Consider the following 22,132-nt stretch of genomic DNA (forward strand, 5'->3'; position numbering starts at 1 on the left):
TTTTAGGACATCAGCAACTAACTTACAAAATGAAGCGGTTTCTCCATTGTCTGTAGCTATTTTCTTCATTTCTCCAATGGCTTCTTGTAAAGTCAGAATAGTTTCTTTAGCACAAGATATTGGTGTTAATTGAGAAGTCTCCTGTCCAGCTACAAGTTGATAGATTTGTCTCACTAGATTTTCAACTCCTCCAGTATTAGATTTTCCTATTTCTTTTCCTTTTCTAAAAGTCATGCCCTTCTTTGGAACAAATTGTTTATTCCTTCCAGCCTCGGTGGAAAAATTAACATTTCCTACAGACATTGATCTGGACATGTTTTTTCGCGGTATACCAGCCATGCTGTAATGAATAGTTTTCCAATGTGTATACTGTATCAGATAGGAAATAAGAAAGTCAGTTTTTTGAGTTTGATCTACACTATATCTTTGTGTGTATTATGACATTGAAATGTCATTGATTTTCCTTCAAGCCTAGACTGAGCATTACTTTGAGGAGATAAAGCGGTGCCTCTTTCACAATAAATGACTAATTTCTTCAAACAAAAGCTTTTTAAATTTGAAGTTCCAATTAACAATAGAAACTATTTAAATTACATTGCTAATTGTTTTCTGTTCCATGTAGTAATATAATTTTGGAGGTCATTTGTGACGTTACAAATCATTTGTGATAACACCCTAAATAACTTTCCCTTCAGATTAACTTACATGTATTGTTATAATCATTGTTTGAGTTACCCAAGTACAGCTGCACTTTGTTCTTCTTTTTCAGACTGAGTTATTTGTTTGCGACTTGTCAAGAAAGAAATACAAAAAACAAGCAAGAAATTATGCTATATATTGGAGGTAAATAGGCTTTTGGTGTCCTAGTATATAAATATTTTTTTTGTAGAAATGCAACATTGTACAAGCTATTTAAATGTATTGTGCAGTAATTTTGTTTTATCATGATGAAGTAATATGTTTATTTTTTCCTCCTATTTGGTCAGAAACTTGGTTGCAATATCTATATTCTATGGACTTCCTGTACTGCAGTTAGTATTCACTTACCAAAAGGTAGGCATTGAAATGGTACATATTGTAACACATACTACATTTAGTAAGCACAGAACACAACTGAACTTACAGGTTTTTAAAAGCCTTTAACAATTTTTTTTTAATTGCTAAAAGGTTAAAAATATTGGTTGTGAAATTTTGAGCAGAATGAGAAGCAAAATTTAGACAATGATGTTCATCTAACTGGTATATGCTTAACTCTTATGTTAAGCTTTAATTTAGAAGTTTATAAGTTGGTAAATGTACTTTCCTTTATAATTAGTGATCCATTTGAAATATTACCTTGTTATTTGAAAAAGTTAATAGGCATTAGATTAAATTATCGCTGTTTGCACTAACCTTAATATTTGATTTAGTAAATGATATTTATTTACCTTTTTAATGGATTACAACTATCAAATTTAACTTCAGACTTAGTTGTATGAACTCAGGATGCAATATTTTGAAGAAAGTGAGTGACCAGGCCAACAATAAAGAATGATTTGTTTGATATACTCTGACTGATCTGTCAAAATTGCCTCTACCTGATCTTTTTTCCAGTAAATTTTGTTTTATTTTATTCTATTTTATTTATTTTTTTTTTTTTACAGAAAATAAATACTGTCCTATTTAAAGTTAAGGCTTATCATTTCTCTTAGATACTTTAGAAGTTTTTATAGCAATAAATATTATAATTTAATCTGTCTAGTGCTGTTCTGTTTATATTGCAAATATCGATAAATTTTTAAAAGTCTGTTGACCAAACTTGCATGGATGATGCATTTAGGGATGCACACTACCAGGCTTAATTCAGATGCTGGATCTGACCTTCATTTTTCAGTCACTCAGGTGATGTATCGCTATCTGTTTTTGTCATGTGAGTTGTGCATTTACATTTAAACATTTTAGCTTCTCCTCTGGAACCAATTTCAAGCAGTTTTTGTTTATAGCATCTATGGGTTAAGAGGAACAACAAGAGGCCCAAGGGCCTTAACGGTCACCTGAGTATAATACAACAACTTAGAGGATCCATAGAATATAAAATAAACTAGTAGATGAAACTTTGTTGCCAAAAAGTAAGAGAAATTGGATGATCAGCATCAATGAATTAATTAGTCTAATATTTAGTAACAACTCTTATTAAAATTAAATTCTAATCTGTCCCCAATTTATCACTATCACCATCCAGACTGTTAACAAACTATTGGTAATTCTGTACTATTTTTAACCCCAACTTGTAATCTCTCACATTGGCCTCTCTTGGTCTTTGAAGAACATTTTAATAAGTTATTTTTGTCTCAGTTTTATTATTCTATTATTTACAAATCTTTCTGATCATTAAAGTTATGAAAGTAGTTTTTGTATTATACTATAAAATTTCTTGCACAATTCTCTTATTCTATTAACTTTTCAAATACATTATTTGCAGTGATTAACTATCAAAAGTGAATTGCAAAGGGGAATAACTTCTCTCAAGAGAATACAAATTAATAGAGCCCTGGCCAGGACCAGAACACTTGACCAAATGGTCCAGATGTTTAAAAATCTGGTAAAAATATCCTTTTATTAAAACTTTTACTTTGTTTGCCTTTGATATGACAAGGAGCAGAGAAAATTTTCAAAGAAATAATGCATTTTCACTACATGTACCATGACTACAGATTCAACACAGCCCTACCCTAACACCAAAACCCATGACCCAGGGTCATGAATTTCACAAATTTGGAAGAGGTACCCTCATCATCATAACTCTGCACTTAGTTGAAGATTTTCAAAGAATTAACACAAAAGCCCTTCACCTTGGGACCACAAAGTTTTAAAAATTTTGTAAGAAGCACTATGCACTTTATTATCTGCTCAACGTTAAGGTTTAGACAGAATTATTTAACAGAATAAATGCATTTTCACTACATAATTAAAGAGCCCCACCCTAATACCAGAACCCCTGAGCCAGGGGCCATGAAATTCACAATTTTGGAGGAGACACTCTTGCTCATCATAACTATATACTTAGTTAGTTTATATATTACCCAGGAGCAAAAGAGAAGATTTTCAAGGAATTAATGCATTTTCACTATATAATCAATAGAGCCCCACCCTAACACCAGAACCCCTGACCCTGGGGCCATGAATTTCACAATTTTGGTAGAGTCACCCTTGCTTATCATAACTATGTATTCAGTTTGTTTCAATAATACCCAGGAGTAGAGAAGAAGATTTTCAAAGAATTAAATGTATTTTCACTATATAATCAATACCCACCCACCCACCCCCCTACACCAGAAGCCCTGACCCAGGAGCCATGAATTTCATAATTTTGGAAGAGGCATCATTACTTATCATAACCATGCACTTAGTTTGTTTAAATAATACCCAGGAGCAGAGGAGAAGATTTTCAAAGAATTCATGCATTTTCACTATATAATCAATAGAGCCCTGCCCTAACACCAGAACCCCTGACCCAGGGGCCATGAATTTCATAATTTTGGAAGAGGCATCATTGCTTATCATAACCATGCACTTAGTTTGATTAAATAATACCCAGGAGCAGAGAAGAAGATTTTCAAAGAATTAATGTATTTTCACTATTTAATCATTAGAGCCCCGTCCTAACACCAGAACCCCTGACCCAGGGGCCATGAAATTCACAATTTTGGAAGAGGCATTCTTCCTCATCATAACTATGTACTTAGTTCATTGGCTAAATACCCAGGAGCAGAGGAGAAGATTTTTAAAGAATTAATGCATTTTCACTATATAAACATTAGAGCCCCACCATAGTGCCAGAACCCCTGACTCTGGGGCCATGAATTTCACAATTTTGGTAGAGGGCTCAATGCTTATTACAATCATGCCAGCAGTTTGACTGCTTGATGTCCAGGAGTAAAGAAGAAGATTTTTTAATGATTGCATTAATTTTGATGCTTTTAGCCCCACCCCTCAGGCCCCAGGGGGGCAGGGGCCATGAATTTCATAATTTTTACTCCCCTTCACCCATAGATGCTATATGCCAAATTTGGTTGAAATTGGTTCAGTGGTTCCAGAGAAGAAGCTAAAAATGTTCAAAAGATTACGAACGACGTACGACGACGGACAAAAACAGATAGCAATTAGGTCACCTGAGTGACTCAGGTGACCTAAAAATGGAATTTCGTGGTTCCTGTCCCATAGGGCCTGAGGGATGGGGCCAAAACCATCAAAATTAGTGAAATCTTTCAAAATCTTCTTTACTCCTGGTCATCAAGCAGTCAAACTGTTTGGATGATTGTAATGAGCATTGAGCCCTCTTTAAAAATTTTGAAATTCATGGCCCCAGGGTCAGAGGTTCTGTTGTTAGAATGGGGCTCTAATGATCATATACCCTGGTAGTGATGATGCATAAAATCTTCAAAATCTTCTCTCCCCCTGTATGTTTAGCAGACTAAGTTCAAAGGTATAATGAACAAGATGCCTTTTCTAAAATTTTGAAATTTGTGGCCCCTGGTTCAGGGGTTCTGATGTAAGAGTAGGGCTTTATTAGTCATATAGTGAAAATGCTTTTATTCTTTGAAAATCTTCTCTGCTCCTGGGTTTTTAGCAGACAAACTAAGTGTATGGTTATGATGTTATTGAGTACTGTAAGTGTACATAAATTTGCATATTCAAAATTTAGCGCAATCATTGGGTATGGAGTTATTGGCATATTCAAGAATTAGTGCTACACACTTTCGCACCATATATTGTATTTTTATATGACTTCTTAGCGGTATTCATGAATTAGCGCAGCTTTGTCCACGCCAAAGTCGCTAAAATATGAAGCCCGCTTTTTTTAAGTACACATACAGTACTTCTTCCAAAAATGTGTAATTCATGGCTTCTGGGCTTTATTGGTCATATAGTGAAAATGCATTAATTCTTTGAAAATCTTCTTTTCTGTTGCTGGGTATTTAGCATGTAATCTAAGTGCATAGTAATGATAAGCAAGGGTGTTTCTGACAAAATTCTGAAATTCATGGCCCCTGGGTCATGGAATCTGAAGCAAGGACAGGGCTCAATTGATCATATAGTGAACATGCATTAATTCTTGGAAAATTTTCTACCCTACTCGAGGGTATTTTTCAGATAAACTAAGTGGGTGGTTATTATGAACAAGAGTGCTTCTTCCAAAATTGTGAAATTTATGGCCCCTGAGACAGGGGCTCTAGAGTTAGGTTGGGATTCTATTGTGATCATGTATGGGATTATTTAAGTTAGTCCCCTTTGTTATTCATTAATGATAATTTATCAAGGTAAATAATGTAATTCATAAGTAAATTGAATAAAAGAATTATACAAAAATTTGTAATATATGATATTAAAAGTACTTGTGTGGTTTTAATAGTCATGTTCACATTTAAATAATAGATGAATGTAAATGAGACAAAAGTACATTTACCTTATATTTGTACATTAAATGTTATTTTAAGATTAAACAAGATGTGTTTGTGAAACACTGATGCCCCCGTATGGCAGCTTATGGCAAAGATTAAAGTTTCTCAAATGCAAGTCAAAATCCAGGCCAAAAGATAAAAAATGTTAAATTTGAAAGCCCTAGCTGCAACTGTTCAAAAGTTATGGCGAAGGTTAAAGTTTTTTAAAAGTAAGTAAAACATCAAGGTCAAAGTTGTTGGTATCCAAAGGAAGGTTTTGTCACAAGGATTACATATGTAAAGTATGAAAGCCCTAGCACCAACCATTCAAAAGTTATAGCCAAGGTTAAAGTTTTTCAAAAGTAGGTCAAACTCCTAGGTCAAGGTCAAAAGGTCAAAGTGGTTGGTATCCAAAGGAAGGTCTTGTCACAAGGATTACATATGTGAAGTACGAAAGCCCTAGCTCTAACTGTTCAAAAATTATGGCCAAGGTTAAAGTTTTTCAAAAGTAGGTCAAACTCCTAGGTCAAGGTCCAAAGGTCAAAGTTATTGGTATCCAAAGGAAGGCCTTGTCACAAAGGATACACATGTGAAGTTTGAAACCCCAAGCACCAACTGTTCAGAAGTTATGGCCAAGGTTAAAGTCTCATAAAATTTTGCAAAAGTGGGTCAAACTCCAAGGTCAAGGTCAAAAGGTCAAATATGATGGTACCCAAAGAAAGGTCTTGTCACAAGGAATACACATGTGAAATATGAAAGTCATAGATCCAACCAATCAAAAGATATGGGCAAGGTTTAAGTTGACAATAGACAGACAGACAAACAGATAAACAGACAAACAGACAGACAGGACAAAAACAAAATACCCCTGGGATCTTTCGATCCGGGGGCATAAAAAAAAGCTGGTTATTTGTGTTCTACAATAAAGCACTTTATTATGATAGAGTGCAGATTGCATTGGTAAATACATGCAAGTTTCTGAGGATGTTGCTGATTACCAGACTAAATAAATCTTTGATCCCTGATCACCCTTTTTCTCTTGTTTTATGATTATTTCCACCATTTCATGGATCATTTACAGAGTTGTATTTTACTCAGGTAGCTGTTAAGGCCCTTGGGCCTTTTGTTTGGATGAGTGACCAGGTTTAAGTTTTTAGAGCAGGATCATTCCCAAGAAACTATTGGCCTTTTGGTAACTAATCTTGCATGGGTGATGCATCTAAGGATGCACATTACCAAATTTGCTTTAAATGCTGGATCTGACCTACATTTTCCAGAAGAGTGACCAGGTTTTGTGGAGCAGATCTCATTCTTAAGTAACTTTAAGCCCTATGGTGATTAAATTTGCATGAAAGATTTAATCTTTGGATGCACACTACCAAACATGCTTCAGATGGTGGATCTGTTTCTGTGTAAGTGAACAGGTTGAAGTTTTCAGAACTAAATGTACTTTGTTGACTAAAATTGCATTTATGATGCATTTAGGGATGTACACTATCAGAATTGCTTCAGATGCTGGATCTAACCTACATTTTCCAAATGAGTGAACAGAAAGTTTTTGGGTCAGATTTGTTACAATGTAACTATAAGATGTACCAGACATGCTTCAGCTGCTGAATATATCTGACCTACATTTTCTGAATGAGTGACCAGTTAAAGTTTTTCAAGCAGGTCCATTCCAAAGTAATTGTAGCTCTATGTACAGTGACCAATTTTGCATAGATGATGCATCTAGGGATTCACACTATCAGATATGATTCAGATGCTGGATCCTACTTACTTTTTTCAGATGATTGAATGGAAAATGTTTTAGGCAATTCCTTTCCCAAGAACCTAAAACTCCTACACAGACCGAACTTGAATGTGTAAATGTTGCATCTAAGGAAAATTACCTACCAGAATATTTGTTAAGTGTGATTGATGTGAGCTATGTAATTTTTGATTACCCATGTTTTTTGTAGGTATTGAATGTGACTGGGAATTTAGACATCTGCTACTACAATTTTAATTGTGCTCACCCATGGGGTCTTGTCAGTTCATTCAACAACATCTTCAGCAATATTGGATATGTGTCTCTAGGCATCCTCTTTTTGTTTCTCGTGTACAGAAGGTATATGATTGAAAAAAAAAAAACCATGCAAGAATACAAATATAAAGTGCAAAGTTAAACAGTAAGCAGTTCTATACAAGTTCTACCTTTTTAGGTCACCTGAGTCACTCAGGTGACCTATTGCTATCTGTTTTCGTCCGTCGTCATCCGTCGTGTGTTAGCATTTGAACATTTTCAGCTTCTTCTCTGAAACCGCTGAACCAATTTCAGCCAATTTTAGCATATGGCATTTATGTGTGAAGGGGAACAAAATTTATGAATTTCATGGTCCCTACCTCCCTGGGGCCTGAGGGGTGGGGCTAAAACCACCAAAATTAATGCAATCTTTAAAAATCTTCTTCTTTACTCCTGGACATCAAGCAGTCAAACTGTTGGCATGATTGTAATAAGCATTGAGCCCTCCACCAAAATTGTGAAATTCATGGCCCCAGGGTCAGGGGTTCTGGTGCTTGGGTGGGGCTATATAGATCATATGGTGAAAGTGCAATATTTCTTTGAAAATCTTCTTCTCTACTCCTGGGTATTATTGAAACAAACTGAATACATAGTTATGATAAGCAAGGGTGACTCTACCAAAATTGTGAACTTCATGGCCCCAGGGTCAGGGATTCTGGTGCTAAGGTGGGGCTATATAGATCATATAGTGAAAGTGCATTATCTCTTTGAAAATCTTCTTCTCTACTCCTGGGTATTATTTAAACATATTAAATACATAATTATGATAAGCAAGGATGCCTCTTCCAAAATTTTGAATTTCATGGCCCCTGGATCAGGGGTTCTGGTGTTAGGGTGGGGCTCTATTTATTATGTAGTGAAAATGCATTAATGCTATAAAAATCTTCTTCTCTGCTCCTGGGTATTATTTAAACTAAATACATTGTTATGATAAGCAAGGATGCCTCTTCCAAAATTGTGAAATTCATAGCCCCAGGGACAGGGGTTCTGGTGCTAGAGCGGGGCTATATAGATCCTATAGTGAAGGTGAATTATTTCTTTGAAAATCTTCTTCTCTGCCCCTGGGTATTATTTAAACAAACTAAGTACATTGTTATGATACACAAGGATGCCTCTTCCAAAACTGTGAATTTCATGGCCCCAGGGTCAAGGGTTCTGGTGAAAAGGGGGAGGGGGGGGGGGGCTCTATTGATTATGTATTGAAAAAGCAAAATTTCATTGAAAATATTCTATTCTGCTTCGGGTTAAAAAGCAAAGAAGCTAAGTATATAGTTATGATGAGCAAGAGTGCTTCTTCCAGAGTAGCGAATTGCATGGTCAGATGTGCTGGTGTAAGGGTGGGGCTCTTGATAATATAGTGAAAATGCATTAATTCTATTAAATAATCCTGTCTGCTCCTTAGTGTTAAGCAGACTAACAAAGTGATTACTTATGATGAGCAAACTTCTAGTCCCAGGGTGAGAGGCTCTGGTGTTTCTCGGTAGGGAGGGGGGAGGCGGGTGGAGGGGTCTATATTGATAATATAGTGAATCTGTAGTAAAAATGCATTTTTTCTTTAAAAATCTTCTCTGCACCTGGGCATATCAGAGGCAAAAAAGAGTAAAAGTTTTAATAAGGAAGGGTATTTTTACCAGATTTTTGAACATCTGGACCATTTGGTCAAGTGTTCTGGTCCTGGCCAGGGCTCTATTAATTTGTATTGTACTGAGAGGAGTTATTCCCCTTTGCCGTTTACTTTTGATTATTAATCATTGTAAATAATGTACTTGAAAGGTTAATATAATAAGAGAATCATGCAAAAAAATTTATTGTATAATACAAAAAGTACTGTCTTAGTTTTAATGATAAGGTAGACTTGTAAGTAATAGATAAATAAAAATGAGAACAAAATAACTTGTCTTATTATATGTTCATCAAAGACCAAGAGAGGCAAATGTAAGAGATTTCAACAAGGTATTAAAATAGTACCGAAGAACTGATAGTCTGTTAATATACTGTATGGTGATATTGATAAATGGGGAACAGATTAGAACTTAATTTATGAACAGTTAATGAATACTAGACTAATTAGTGTGTTGATCCTGATCACCCTATTTTTCTTGCTTTTTGGCAACAAAGCTTCACCTTTCAGTTTATTTTATATTCTTATGGATCCTCTAAATTGTTGTATTATACTCAGGTGACCCTTGGTCCTCTTGTTTAAAAAGCAACAATACGTCTTATTTACATGTACATTGATTATGGAAATATGGCATACATATGAATATAACACAATTACAAATATTTCATTTTCATAATTTTTTTTTGGTAGAAAGCTGATATATGCCCTGGCAGTACAACAGGATAAATCTATGAAAAAAGAGCTAGGGATCCCCCAACATTTTGGTCTCTTCTTTGCCATGGGTTTAGCCCTCATCATGGAGGGTGTTATGAGTGCCTGCTACCATGTCTGTCCCAATTACTCCAACTTTCAGTTTGGTAAGACACTTACTTTTCCTTATTCAGTCACACATTCTAGCTACTTGTAGGAAACTGAGCACTTAATTATACCCCCGCTCTGAAGGAGAGGGGGGTATACTGTTTTACCCTTGTGTGTCTGTTTGTGTGTGTGTCTGTCTGTCTGTCCGTAACAAATTTTTCACTGCAGTTTTCTCAGCACCTACTCATTGCAGATGCTTGAAATTTTACCACACTCTTTGTTTAGGCATGCCATGTAGTGGGATTCATTCTTGTACGAATCCGTGGTCAACTTCCTGTTTATCCGTGTGTCTGTCCGTACCATACATTACAAATTTTCTTCACAGTTTTCTCAGCAACTACTCATTGCAGATGTTTGAAATTTTAACACACTCTTTGATTAGGCATGCCATATGGTGGGATTCATTTTTGTATGAATCCATGGTTAACTTCCTGTTTATCCGTGCGTCTGTCCATACCATACATAACAAATTTTTGTTGCAGTTTTCTCAGCAACTACTCATCGCAGATGCTTGAAATTTTAAAACACTCTTTGTTTAGGCATGCCATATGGTGGGATTCATTTTTGTATGAATCTGTGGTCAACTTCCTGTTTGTCCGTGCGTCTGTCCTTACCATACATCACAAATTTTTGTCGCAGTTTTCTAAGCAACTACTCATCGCAGATGCTTGAAATTTTACCACATTCTTTGTTTAGGCATGCCATATGATGGGATTCATTTTTGTATGAATCCGTGGTCAACTTCCTGTTTATCCATGCGTCTGTCCGTACCATACATAACAAATTTTTGTCGCAGTTTTCTAAGTAACTACTCATCGCAGATGCTTGAAATTTTAACACACTCTTTGTTTAGGCATGTCATATGGTGGGATTCATTTTTGCATGTCAACTTCCTGTTTATCCGTGCTTAGAGTGTATATTCACATCAGAGCGGGGCTATTACTAGTGAGCATTGGCTCACAGACTTCTTGTTTTCTCTGCTATGCATTTTTCATTTAGCTTAGAATTGTTAATTTCACTGAAATTCTAATCAGTGATTTCTATTGCAGATACCTCATTTATGTACATCATTGCCTGCTTGTGCATGCTTAAGATTTACCAGACAAGACACCCAGATGTCAGTGCCAAAGCCCACACCTCCTATCTTGTCATGGCATTTGTCATATTCATAGCTGTGATTGGAGTTGTAAGTGTTTATTCAAATTTTGTCTCAATGCTAGTTGTACCATGGGGCTACAAAAATCAAATTTTGAATTGCCATTTTTTTTTAATTACCATTAAATAATTGTTTATGTAAATTGGCTATGTTGTAATTGTCAAATGGATTTGTTAAATCTGTTTCAGATATATGGGACCAATATATTTTGGATTTTTTTTGCCTGTGTATACATGTTATTCTACTTAGTTCTTAGTGTTCACATCTACTTTATGGGAAGATGGAAAATAGGTGAGTTTTTAGCTCTACTGGTCAGAGACTAGAAGAGCTTATGTGATAGTAAGGTGTCCATCATCCATCAATCTGCCTGTCCATCTGTTTGTCTGTAAACAATTTTTTTCAAAATGCTACTCCTCCTACAGTTTCTATCCTATTTCAATATTACTTGGTACACAAGTAGACTACACTAAGATACATAATTCTAATTATCAGTTTTTGATTTTGATGAAGGATGTTGCAATAGTTAATAAAATTAGAAATTTCTGTGAATTTCTTTCAAAATGCTACTCCTCCTACAGTTTCAGTCTGATTTCAATTATAACTTGCTACACAAGAAGACTACACTAAGATACAATTCTTTTTTATTAGTTTTTGATTTTGATGAGCGATGTTGCCATTGTTACTAAAAATAGAAAATTCTGAGAATTTCTTTCAAATTGCCACTCCTCCTACAGTTTTAGTTCGATTTCAGTATAACTTGGTACACAGGTAGACTACACTAAGATACATAATTCTTTTAGGGCCTATTGGTTTTTGATTTCTATGAGCAATTTTGCCATGGTTACAAAGAATAGAATGTTTCTTGAAATTCTTTTAAAATGCTACTCCTCCTACAGATTCAATCTGAATTCAATATAACTTGGTACACAAGTAGACTTCACTAAGATACATAATTTAATTTCTCTTTATCAGATTTTGATTTCAACGAATGGTGTTGCCATGGTAACTAAAATTCGATATTTCTGTGAAATTCTTTCAAAATGTTACTCCTCCTACAGTTTTAATCCAATTTTCAATTATAACTTGGTACACAAGTAAACTACACTAAGATACATAATTCTGTAAATTGGTTTTGATTTCAGTGAAGGGTATTGCAATGGTTATAAAAATTAGTTTCAGTCTGATTTCATTATATCTTGGTACACGAGTAGACTTCACTAAGATACATAATTCTGTTTATTGGATTTTGATTTGGATTAACAATGTTACCATGGTTACTAAGAATAGAAATTTCTGTGAAATTCTTTCAAAATTTTACACCTACTACAATTTTGGTCCAATTGCAATTAAACTTTACACAGAAAGAGACTAAAACAAGAATCATTATTTAATTTATTGCTGTTGCCATAGTTTCAAGTCCAAATGTTTCCTTTCTCTACTTTTGCTAAGTATGAACCAGTAGAGCTAATGTCTCATCAGAGACTTCTGGTTCTTTCTTCTTCTGTGTAATACAATTAAGTAAATGTTTTTGTGTTCATTCAAATGTACTTTGTAGCACAAAAAAACTGTCACTGTGTTAACTATTAACTTTTCAGATAAAGGGATTTTTAGAAGAATGTTTATGATGTGTAGATATGACATGTTGAGATGTAGAAGACCAATGTATCCTGTGAGTATATATCAACTCAATACTTATACAGAATATACAATGCATAAATACCCATGAACATGTATATAATTTATGCATCTTTTTTAACAAGATTGCCTGACTGTTTAAATTTTGATTTGTTTATCAGCACTGACTTAATATTTTTAGGATAGAATGGTTTTATTGGTGTTTGGAAATATCATCAACTGGGTAATGTAGGTATTTTAAGTATATAATTAGGTTTAAGTAATGTGTAAGTGGAAGTTTTAACGAGGCGCAAATTTAGCGATATCTCCTTAAAAAAAATTAGTATTTAATTTTTAACGAGAAGTACTTTTAGCGATTTTGTGATAGAAAGATTACAGTAACCTTCAATGTGGGAATAAATTGTTAGCGATATTCAATTTTAGCGATGTCAACACCCTTGCTAAAAATGCCATAATTGAATCCCTGCTAAAATTTCTGCTTATATGGTATATAACCTGGCTATAAATGCTTTTCTGATTGACCAGTGTCTGGCATCCACCTGTATGTCTAATTGTCTGTTCTTCTGTTGTTGTGTCATCTGTAAACTTTCACCTTCATTTTCATTTAAAAATCTTCTCCAGAACCATTAACCACATATAGTACATTGTATATTATAGATGTATATTATAGATTCAAGTAAGATCACAGAACATTAACGGGCAAGATTGGAAATATATGTTATTTACGTCTGTTGCAGTCCAAATATTTGACTATAAACAATGAAATGGACGGGTACAATTCGACATGAACATCTGAGAAAAATTGGGTTGAAATTTTAGTTTGAAGTTGATTTTAAATCCACATAAGCTATTTTTATATGCAAATTAAGTGTTAATGTTTGATCCAAAAGACAATTTATATTCCCAAATATATTTTGAAATTAATATAGATCTGGAATTTTCTATGCAATATTTTTAAAGACATGCAAAACATATATATATAGAAGAATAGGTATATTCTTTCAGGGGACAACCATTTGATTCTAAAAAAGGTGGGCTGGTAAATTTTATCCAGTCAGATTATTTATGTTCATGCCTTCACATAAAAGAATACATTGTACATTTATTTCTAGGAAGTTAAAAGTTAAAACTTGGAGGACAGGGGACTTTCGAAACTCAAAATACATTTTTATTTATTTCTAACATCTGCAAGCTCCCACACAGGAATCAAATGAAGTCTCCTCTTTATGTCTTTTTTAAAAAATTGGTCAGAAATCTCAGATTTATATAAATTTAAGACAATTCTGAAATTGAAATTATTTATCTTTTGGATCAAACATTAGCACCTTGTGTATAAAAATAGCTTTGATGGATTGAAAATCAACTTCGAAATAGAATTTCAATCCAGTGTTTTCTCAGACGTCCACACTGAATTGTACCCACCCATTTCATTTTCTGTCATCAAATATTTTGGCTATAACTTATGTAAATGAAGTAAGCTGCATATTTCCAATCTTGTCAGTTAATGTTCCACAGTCTTATGTTCCATTTTGTTACCAGAGTTATGGGGGCCACAAGAAGAGGTCAAAGTTCAACATATAAATTTAGATATTTTTTTAAAATTCTGAACTACAGAGCTGTGATCAGCAAAACAGTAAGGAAGCCGTGTACTTTGGAATTATTAAAATTTGTGGGGGCCAATTTTCATGGATTGCTGAAATTTTAAAAGTCCGTGGGGACGCAAATTCTTGTTTTCTTTTATGCCTACAAAGAGAAATAGTCTTTATAACCCTAATTTATTAATTCGTGGAGGATGTTAATTCGTGGGTGAGTGTTATCCACCAATTCCACAAAAATTGAGCCACCACAAAATCTAATGATTACACAGTAGTTTATCTTCCTATTTGTTCAATTCATGTTCTCTTGAACTAAGCTGGGACCACAGTAGTGAGAAGGGGGAGGGTGAAAGTATACATGGGAACATGGGAATATACTAGAAAAATCTCTAGAAAAATACCTCTCAAGGATGACAGAGCCACAACTAGTCCTTAAGAAATGGAGGCATTCCTTATGAGGATTCTCCTTAATATTCAGATTGTACTACAGGACAGGATGGAATGTAGTGGGGCTCAGACTTTTACTGCTGAAAGTAAACTTGTGATCAAGACTAGTTTTAAAATTGTAAACTAAAATTTTTGAAATTGTGGACCCCAATAAATTGATGGTATCAATGAGAGGTTTTATTTAACTACATATTTATTTGACTGGTTGAGGAGCATGGCTCTGGTGAGCATTGTGCTTATGAATCTCTTGTAAATGTGTTTTTATTTTTGATCTAGTGTATAATGGTTAAAAGAGATTGATGCTTAATACTAAAAATAATTACATTTTTGTTCCCCCATAATCAAAGATTTTGGGTACATATAGAATTTGGATCCCTCTGTCTGTTTGTCCACAAAAACTTTAACCTTAGCCATAACTTTTGAATGTCTGGGACTATAGGGCTGTCATATTTCACGTACATATAAATTATGTGTTCCTTGTGACATCTTCTTTTGGAACCTTTTTTTTTTTTTTACCTTTTGATCTTGATCTTGCAGTTTGATATACTTTTAATAACTTTAACCTTGGTTATAACTCTTGAACAGTTGGTGTTAGGGCTTTCATATTTCACTTGTTTATTCCTTGTGACATAACCTTTCTAGTAGTACCAACATTTTTGACTTCCTGACCTTGGAGTTTGACATATTTTTGAAAAAAGCTTTAAACTTGGCTACAACTTCTGAACAGTTGGAGATAGGGCTTTCATATTTCATATGTGTACTCCTTGTGGTAAGATATTCCTTTTGGTACCACCATTTTTGACCTCTGACCTTGAAGTTTGACCTACTTTTGAAAAATATTTACTTTGGCCATAACTTAAAAATGGTTACCGGTATATTTGACATTTAAGGTTCATTTAATGATATTACATGTAAGTACTTGCACAAAATAAGGAATTCACAGTAATTTTATGCAATTCTCACATGAGCAAACTGCTTGATCACATCATAAAACCAAAAAAAAACTAGACAGTTATTCTTTAATTCAGTGTTATGTATAATTATAGATTAATAATAGAACAAGTAAAAAGTGCTTTCAACATGAATAATAATAGGAACTCAGAGTCCTCCAGTCTTGGAATTTAAAGGTTATTTTTTGTCTACTTTGCAGTGCAGTTTATGGAGCTGTGTACCATTCTCCAGACTTTGCCACTTATCTTTTGGGTATCTTCATTGGAAATCTCATGATCTACTGTACTTTCTATATTATAATGAAGGTATGTCTGTTACAAGTTCACCTTAGATCGCTATTTGCTGTCATCCTTGGTCATACATCAGCCTTACACTTTTGCACATTTTCAGTCTCTTTTCATGAATGATTGAACTAGTTTCAACCAATTTTAGTATATTGCTTCAATAGATAAAGGGAAACAAAAATTTCTTTGGAGTAGTGGTACTGTTCTATCCTGTAGTCTGAGGGGTGGGGCCAAAACAATCAAAATTAATGCACTTAATCTTTAAAAATCTTCATCTCTATTCCTGGATATCAAGCAATCAAACTGTCAGGCATAATTACAATAAGCAATGAGCCTTTTACCAAAATTTTGAAATCCAGGGCCCTTTTGTTTAGGCTACAGGGTGAGGCTAAGTTGGTCATATATTGAAAATGCATTACATCTTGAAAATCTTTTTCTGTACTCATGAACATTAAATAGCAAACTGTTTCCAAGATCATAATAAACTCTTTGCCCTCTAACAGAATTGTGAAATCCATGAACCCCTGACCTGTGGTTTAAACTCCAGCGTTAGGCTCATTGTCACAAGCCACAGGTTTTTTGACTGTCCATTCTATTTCCACAAATCCTTGGCTGACTGCTGCAAAATTCACTCGTTCTCATAAATATCAATGACACACATTAAATCAATGAAATAATGATCTGATTCTCTTCACCAGAAACTCTTTGTCCAATTAAAATGAACCATTATTTGAATGTAATGATAATCATATGCATACATAACTTTGATTCAAAATTCCTTGTCCGAATGAGTAATGCTATTTGGCTTAATCACACAAAATCTGCATAATAAACCCTATTTTTTAATGTGAAGCTTTGTAGATATCTAAGAATATATTTTATTTGCTTCTCTTCTTCAGGATCTATCATATTTTTATCAATAAACAGTTATATTTAATTTCGTTTAATTTAAACTAAGTGCGTACTTGGTATTTATTATGAGTAAGGGCACTTCTTCCAAAATTGATGGCCCCTAACAATATGGTGTTAGGGCAGACACTCTATTGATCATACAGTGAAAATACAATAATGCTTTAAAATCTTCTATGCTCCTAGGCCTAGACATCTAGGCGGCAAACAGAGTACAAAGTTGTAATGAGCAAGGATATTTTTACCAGATTTGTGAAATTCTGGATCACTGAGTCAAGTCCTCTGGTGCTGGGTAGGGCTCTGTTGATTTTGTAGGGAAATTTGTACTCAACTGAGAGAATTAAATTTATTCCAATTTGCTATTCATCACTGCAAATATTGTAATTGATAGATGCATGAATTTAATGAATGAATTACACAAGAATTTTTAATGTATAACATAAAAAGTACTTTCATTGTCTTTTAATGGTCAGGTAGACTTGTAAATAACAGATAAATAAAAATGACTCAAAATAATTTATCTTTATACATTAAATGGTCTTGCTTTTGGGCAACATATCTTGATCTATCAGTTAATTTTGTTTTATCACATACTTAGAAGTAAATACACTGATTCTGCACTGTGTGATATGGATGACGTTACAATACCCCATAACAACTGGTCCAAAAACCCATATCATTGTGTCAGACCAGTGTGCTAAAATTCATATCAAACAGGAAGTAACATTTTATTAAAGTTTAAAAGTTAACTCAATTTTATTGAAATATACTCGTACTTGTGATAAAATCCATGTACAAAAATTTGTTGAGTCTGACTTAATTAAAGTTGGCTATATTTAATTTCAAAGGGGAAAAAAGGGTATACACATTAACAAAACATTTTAAAGATGACTTTTTGTGAACTGATATATTAGATATTTTAAAATTAATGCATGATAAATAGAATACTACATACATGTACTAAATTCCATATCATATGTCATATCAGCCCTTGGGCCCCATATCAGTCCTCAGACCCTCTGCTCTGGTGCTGATATGGGGCCACTCAGGCTGATATATGGTACAGATTTTAGTATGTAATATTCTCTGTTATCTGATGAAAACTTTCAGACTTGCTTTGGATGTTGGAACTGACCAAAATTTTCTTGATTAGTACATAGGTTAAAAGTTTTTTGAGCAGGTCTATTTCCAAGTAACTATAATTTAAGTCCTAATTAAACCAAACTTGAATGGATATTGATCTGGGGATGTACAGTAAGTAGAAAAAAAAATATGATGCGAGATTTGCCTTTACTTACAGATAACATTCGTTGAGGTGAGCTTTATAATCTTTGATTACCTATGTTTTTCTGTTATCTGCAGTTGAGGTATGGTGAGAGAATCCATTACCTTGCTGGCTTTATTATTGGTGGTGCTGTAGTTGTGTGGGGCTTTGCTCTATATTTCTTTTTCTCTAACCTGACATCCTGGCAGGTAAGTGGAAGTAACTGAAGTTAAAATTAGAATATTGTTTTCATAATTAACTACAGATCTGCATTTGCAAGAACAGATGATTGTTGTTTGATTGACTGAGACAAATGAAATTGATGTTTTACTTGGCATGTGAAAATCTGGAGGGTTTCCTGATTTTGCATTTGAAAATCACTTGACACAGTCATCCATATTTTCATAGCCATTTTATTACAAAACTTAAATATTCACTAATGAATTACTGGTGCATGAATGCACTGGTTATGAAATGTTCTCCCATCACCACTTTATATGTTGACAGGTTTATGTCACTCTTTAGACAATTTTCAAAATCAGAGAAAAATCTGTAACTAACTGGAAACAAGTTATGGAACCCAATGGATCAAGTGGAAAAAGGCAATAATGCAAAATTACAGAAATAACTGAAAAATAGATTTTTAATTTATTGAAAATGTTGAATTTTTTTTATATATTGAACTGCTTTGGTTGTACTTTTATTATAGAAAACACCTTCGAGATCAAGAGAAGGAAACAAAGACTGCATGTTGCTGGAGTTCTATGATGCTCATGACATTTGGCACTTCCTTTCCTCCATTGCTTTGTTTTTTTCCTTTTTGGTAAATAATCCTTGATATCTTTAAATAATTTCCTTTTCAAGCATATTACAGATTCAATTATCAATTATTATCATATTTTTAATAAACAAGTATATTAGAAGGCATTGTTTGCATCAAATTCTAGATATATGGATGCAGCTGACAGCAGAAACATACATGTAAAGCTCTATACACATCTGATTGATATAGAATGTGTGATAAAGATTGAATTAAAGCACATGAAAATTTTTATAATGTATTGCAATATTAATATCAAGTTTAATACACTAAACATACCTGTTAACATACTTTTTTCTGCGGGCTCATAATTCTACAGAATCACAAAATTTGTTCAATCAAATAGAAATAGAAAATATTCAGTGGATGTAAATACGAGGGGTGATCAAAAAGTTCGCGAACTATCTCTACAAAACCACAATTCAAATCAGAATGAAATTTGGCACAAATATAGTCCTACTCATGTTCTATAAATAGCAGTTGTCATATAATGTTTTGCTCCGTGTTTGTGACATCACAATGTGAAAATGACGTCAATATGTAGGTGACTTGTGACAAAAAATGGTTGACTCAGTCGTACTTAAGTAACGAACGGCTGTAAAGTTTAACATATATCTCGGAAATTTCTTTGCAATAGAATATGATAATTTGTACAAGGTTTATGAAGACAAAAGACTTACCATAAGTTCAATCATTAATTGGATTGATTGTTTTAGTGAAGGAAGGGAGATGATTAAAAATGATGTTTGTACTATTGCCCAGCGAAAGCAAGCTGGGGAAGAGATGTGCCCTTAGTTGAGCAATTTGTTATGAAAGATCGCCAAGTTACAGTTAGAAAAATAGTTGAATATCTTAACAATAATATAATTATTAAATCCTTAAAATATCGTTTACTCTAGACTTTAAACATATCAGATATGATATAAAGAAGGCGCCCATACTTTTTTCCATATTGGATAAAAGACGCTCCCGAGACAGAAGACTCGGATTGTGATGGTCACCATGCTAATTCTAGGAAGGGCTATCCTTTTCCAGTCATTCTATTGCCGAGATTTGGCCATTTCTGACAAATGAACTGTTTTTGTCATAAAAAATAACTTGCATGGTAAGAAATATAAGACTAGGAAAAATCTCTTAACTTCTATGAACAGACCGCTGCAGAGCATGTCATGTGACCACCTGGATCACTTGATTTGCGCATGGGCAGAACAATGGCAGATGTTCATTAAAATCGGAGAGGACTACTTTAAAAAATAATGAACACTGAAACCTCATTTTATTTCTTTTAAGGAAGTAATTCAATTAGTTCGCAAACTTTTTGATCACCCCTCGTATATTGATATGGAAGCATCTTGAGGTAATGTAGATTCAAGTTTGTTCAAATCATGACACCCGGGAGTAGGGTGGGATCACAGTAGGGATAAAAATAAATATAATAATATATAATGGAAAAATTTTGCTGATGAAGAACAGCAGGGCCGTATTGACTCAGGTAAGCATTGTGGCCCATGGGCCTCTTTTTTTTAAAGTGTCCTTGTGTAATTTGTGATATATTTGTCATTTGTATCAATTCATTTTTTTGCTCACCTGAACTGAAGGCTCGAGTGAGCTTTTCTGATCACATTTTGCCCGGTGTCCATCTGTGCGTAAACTTTTCATATTTTCAACTTCTTCTCAAGAACCACTGGGCCAATTTCAACCAAACTTGACACAAAGTGTCCTTGGATAAAAGGGATTGAAATTTGTTCAAATGAAGAACCACACCTTCTTCTAAGGGAAGATAAAAAATTAGTAAAAAATTAATGGTATTTTTAAAAAATCTTGAAAAACCACTGGTCCAGAAGAAATGAAACTCATGTGGGAACATCCTCAGATTGTGTAGATTTAAGTTTATTCAAATCATGACCCCACAGGGGTAGGGTGGGGGCACAATGGGCAAACAAAGCTTAACATAGGAATACATACTTAGGAAAAATCATCAAAAGAACAGCAAAACCATGATTGGTCATATCTATATGGAAGTATCATCAGGTAGTGTAGATTTAAGTTTGTTCAAATCATGATTCCCTATGGTAGCTATAGGGTGGGGCCACAATGGGTGATCAAAGTTTTACTTTACAATGGACAAACCAAAGTTTTTCATAAGAATATATAGGAAATATTTTTAAACATCTTCTTCTCCAGAATAGGAAAGCTATGATTGGTCATATCTATATGAAAGCATTCTCAGGTATTGTAGATTTACGCCTGTTCAAATCTTGACCCCCCAGGGTAGGGTAAGGCCACAATGGGCTAACAAAGTTTTACAAAGGAATACATAGGAAAAATCTTTTCAAACTTTCTTCTTGAGAACAGCAAAGCCATAAAGAACTACGCACGCTAACTCCCGATTCCCTCCTACATTTTACACCCATTTAATTCAATACTAATGGTAATTTGTCCAAAAAATCTTTGTTGAATGCAAAGAAGAGTTCAATGGTAATTGATTAATAATTTTAATACCAGTGTTAAATAGTAAATTACTCTTAATTCCAGCTCTTTTCATAAGGGGGGTAGACGTTGTTTTCCATTGAAATCAGGCTTGAAAGCATCAGCATATTTTAAAATATTCTTGGATATGGATAAATGTTCTTTAAATCTTTCCTTATGATTTACGCATATAAAATTAAACATATGTAATTGATAAAATACAACGTTTAAGTTGTAAACGCCTTCGAAATTGGTGAAAAAATGAGCATTTTTGTCGTTTTTTGTCTGTAAACATATGTTCCCCCCCTTGAAACACAAAAAGCTTAGGTATGAATTTGTGAAATAACAATCCATATTACCTGTAAAAAGGAAATTTTGTTTCACGGGGGGGGAAAGATGTTCAAAAAATATTTTCCGTTTTCCATTGATTTCTGTAGTGAAAAACACAAGTTTTACCAATTTTATAGAGTTATCTCTCTTCGTTTTCCCAAATAAGTCATGTTTAATGAAAATTCATGTAAATATCTATATAAATATGAAAAATCATTCAAATATATTATCTTTTGAAAATTGACTTGAAGGTAAGCGGGAGAACAATACTATCGTTCGCAGTTCTTAGTCATATTAATATGGAAGCA

At 33.8% G+C, this 22,132-nt stretch overlaps 1 protein-coding gene across 1 annotated transcript in view; it reads left to right on the plus strand.

Annotated features, from left to right (window-relative positions):
- LOC133173674 (SID1 transmembrane family member 1-like) overlaps positions 1–22,132 on the plus strand; it is a 64,714-nt gene that overhangs the window by 22,803 nt on the left and 19,779 nt on the right. The window contains exons 12-22 of the mRNA XM_061308664.1: positions 770–843; positions 987–1,053; positions 7,382–7,530; positions 9,797–9,963; positions 11,014–11,150; positions 11,309–11,411; positions 12,716–12,789; positions 12,937–12,983; positions 15,948–16,053; positions 18,304–18,414; positions 18,915–19,028. Coding sequence (XP_061164648.1) covers positions 770–843; positions 987–1,053; positions 7,382–7,530; positions 9,797–9,963; positions 11,014–11,150; positions 11,309–11,411; positions 12,716–12,789; positions 12,937–12,983; positions 15,948–16,053; positions 18,304–18,414; positions 18,915–19,028 — 1,149 coding nt within the window. The remainder of the gene's footprint in view (positions 1–769; positions 844–986; positions 1,054–7,381; positions 7,531–9,796; positions 9,964–11,013; positions 11,151–11,308; positions 11,412–12,715; positions 12,790–12,936; positions 12,984–15,947; positions 16,054–18,303; positions 18,415–18,914; positions 19,029–22,132) is intronic.

Source organism: Saccostrea echinata, unplaced genomic scaffold, assembly GCF_033153115.1.
Source record: "Saccostrea echinata isolate AGI-Se365-2 ecotype Australia unplaced genomic scaffold, CSIRO_AGI_Sech_v1 ptg000056l, whole genome shotgun sequence".
Taxonomy (NCBI): domain Eukaryota; kingdom Metazoa; phylum Mollusca; class Bivalvia; order Ostreida; family Ostreidae; genus Saccostrea; species Saccostrea echinata.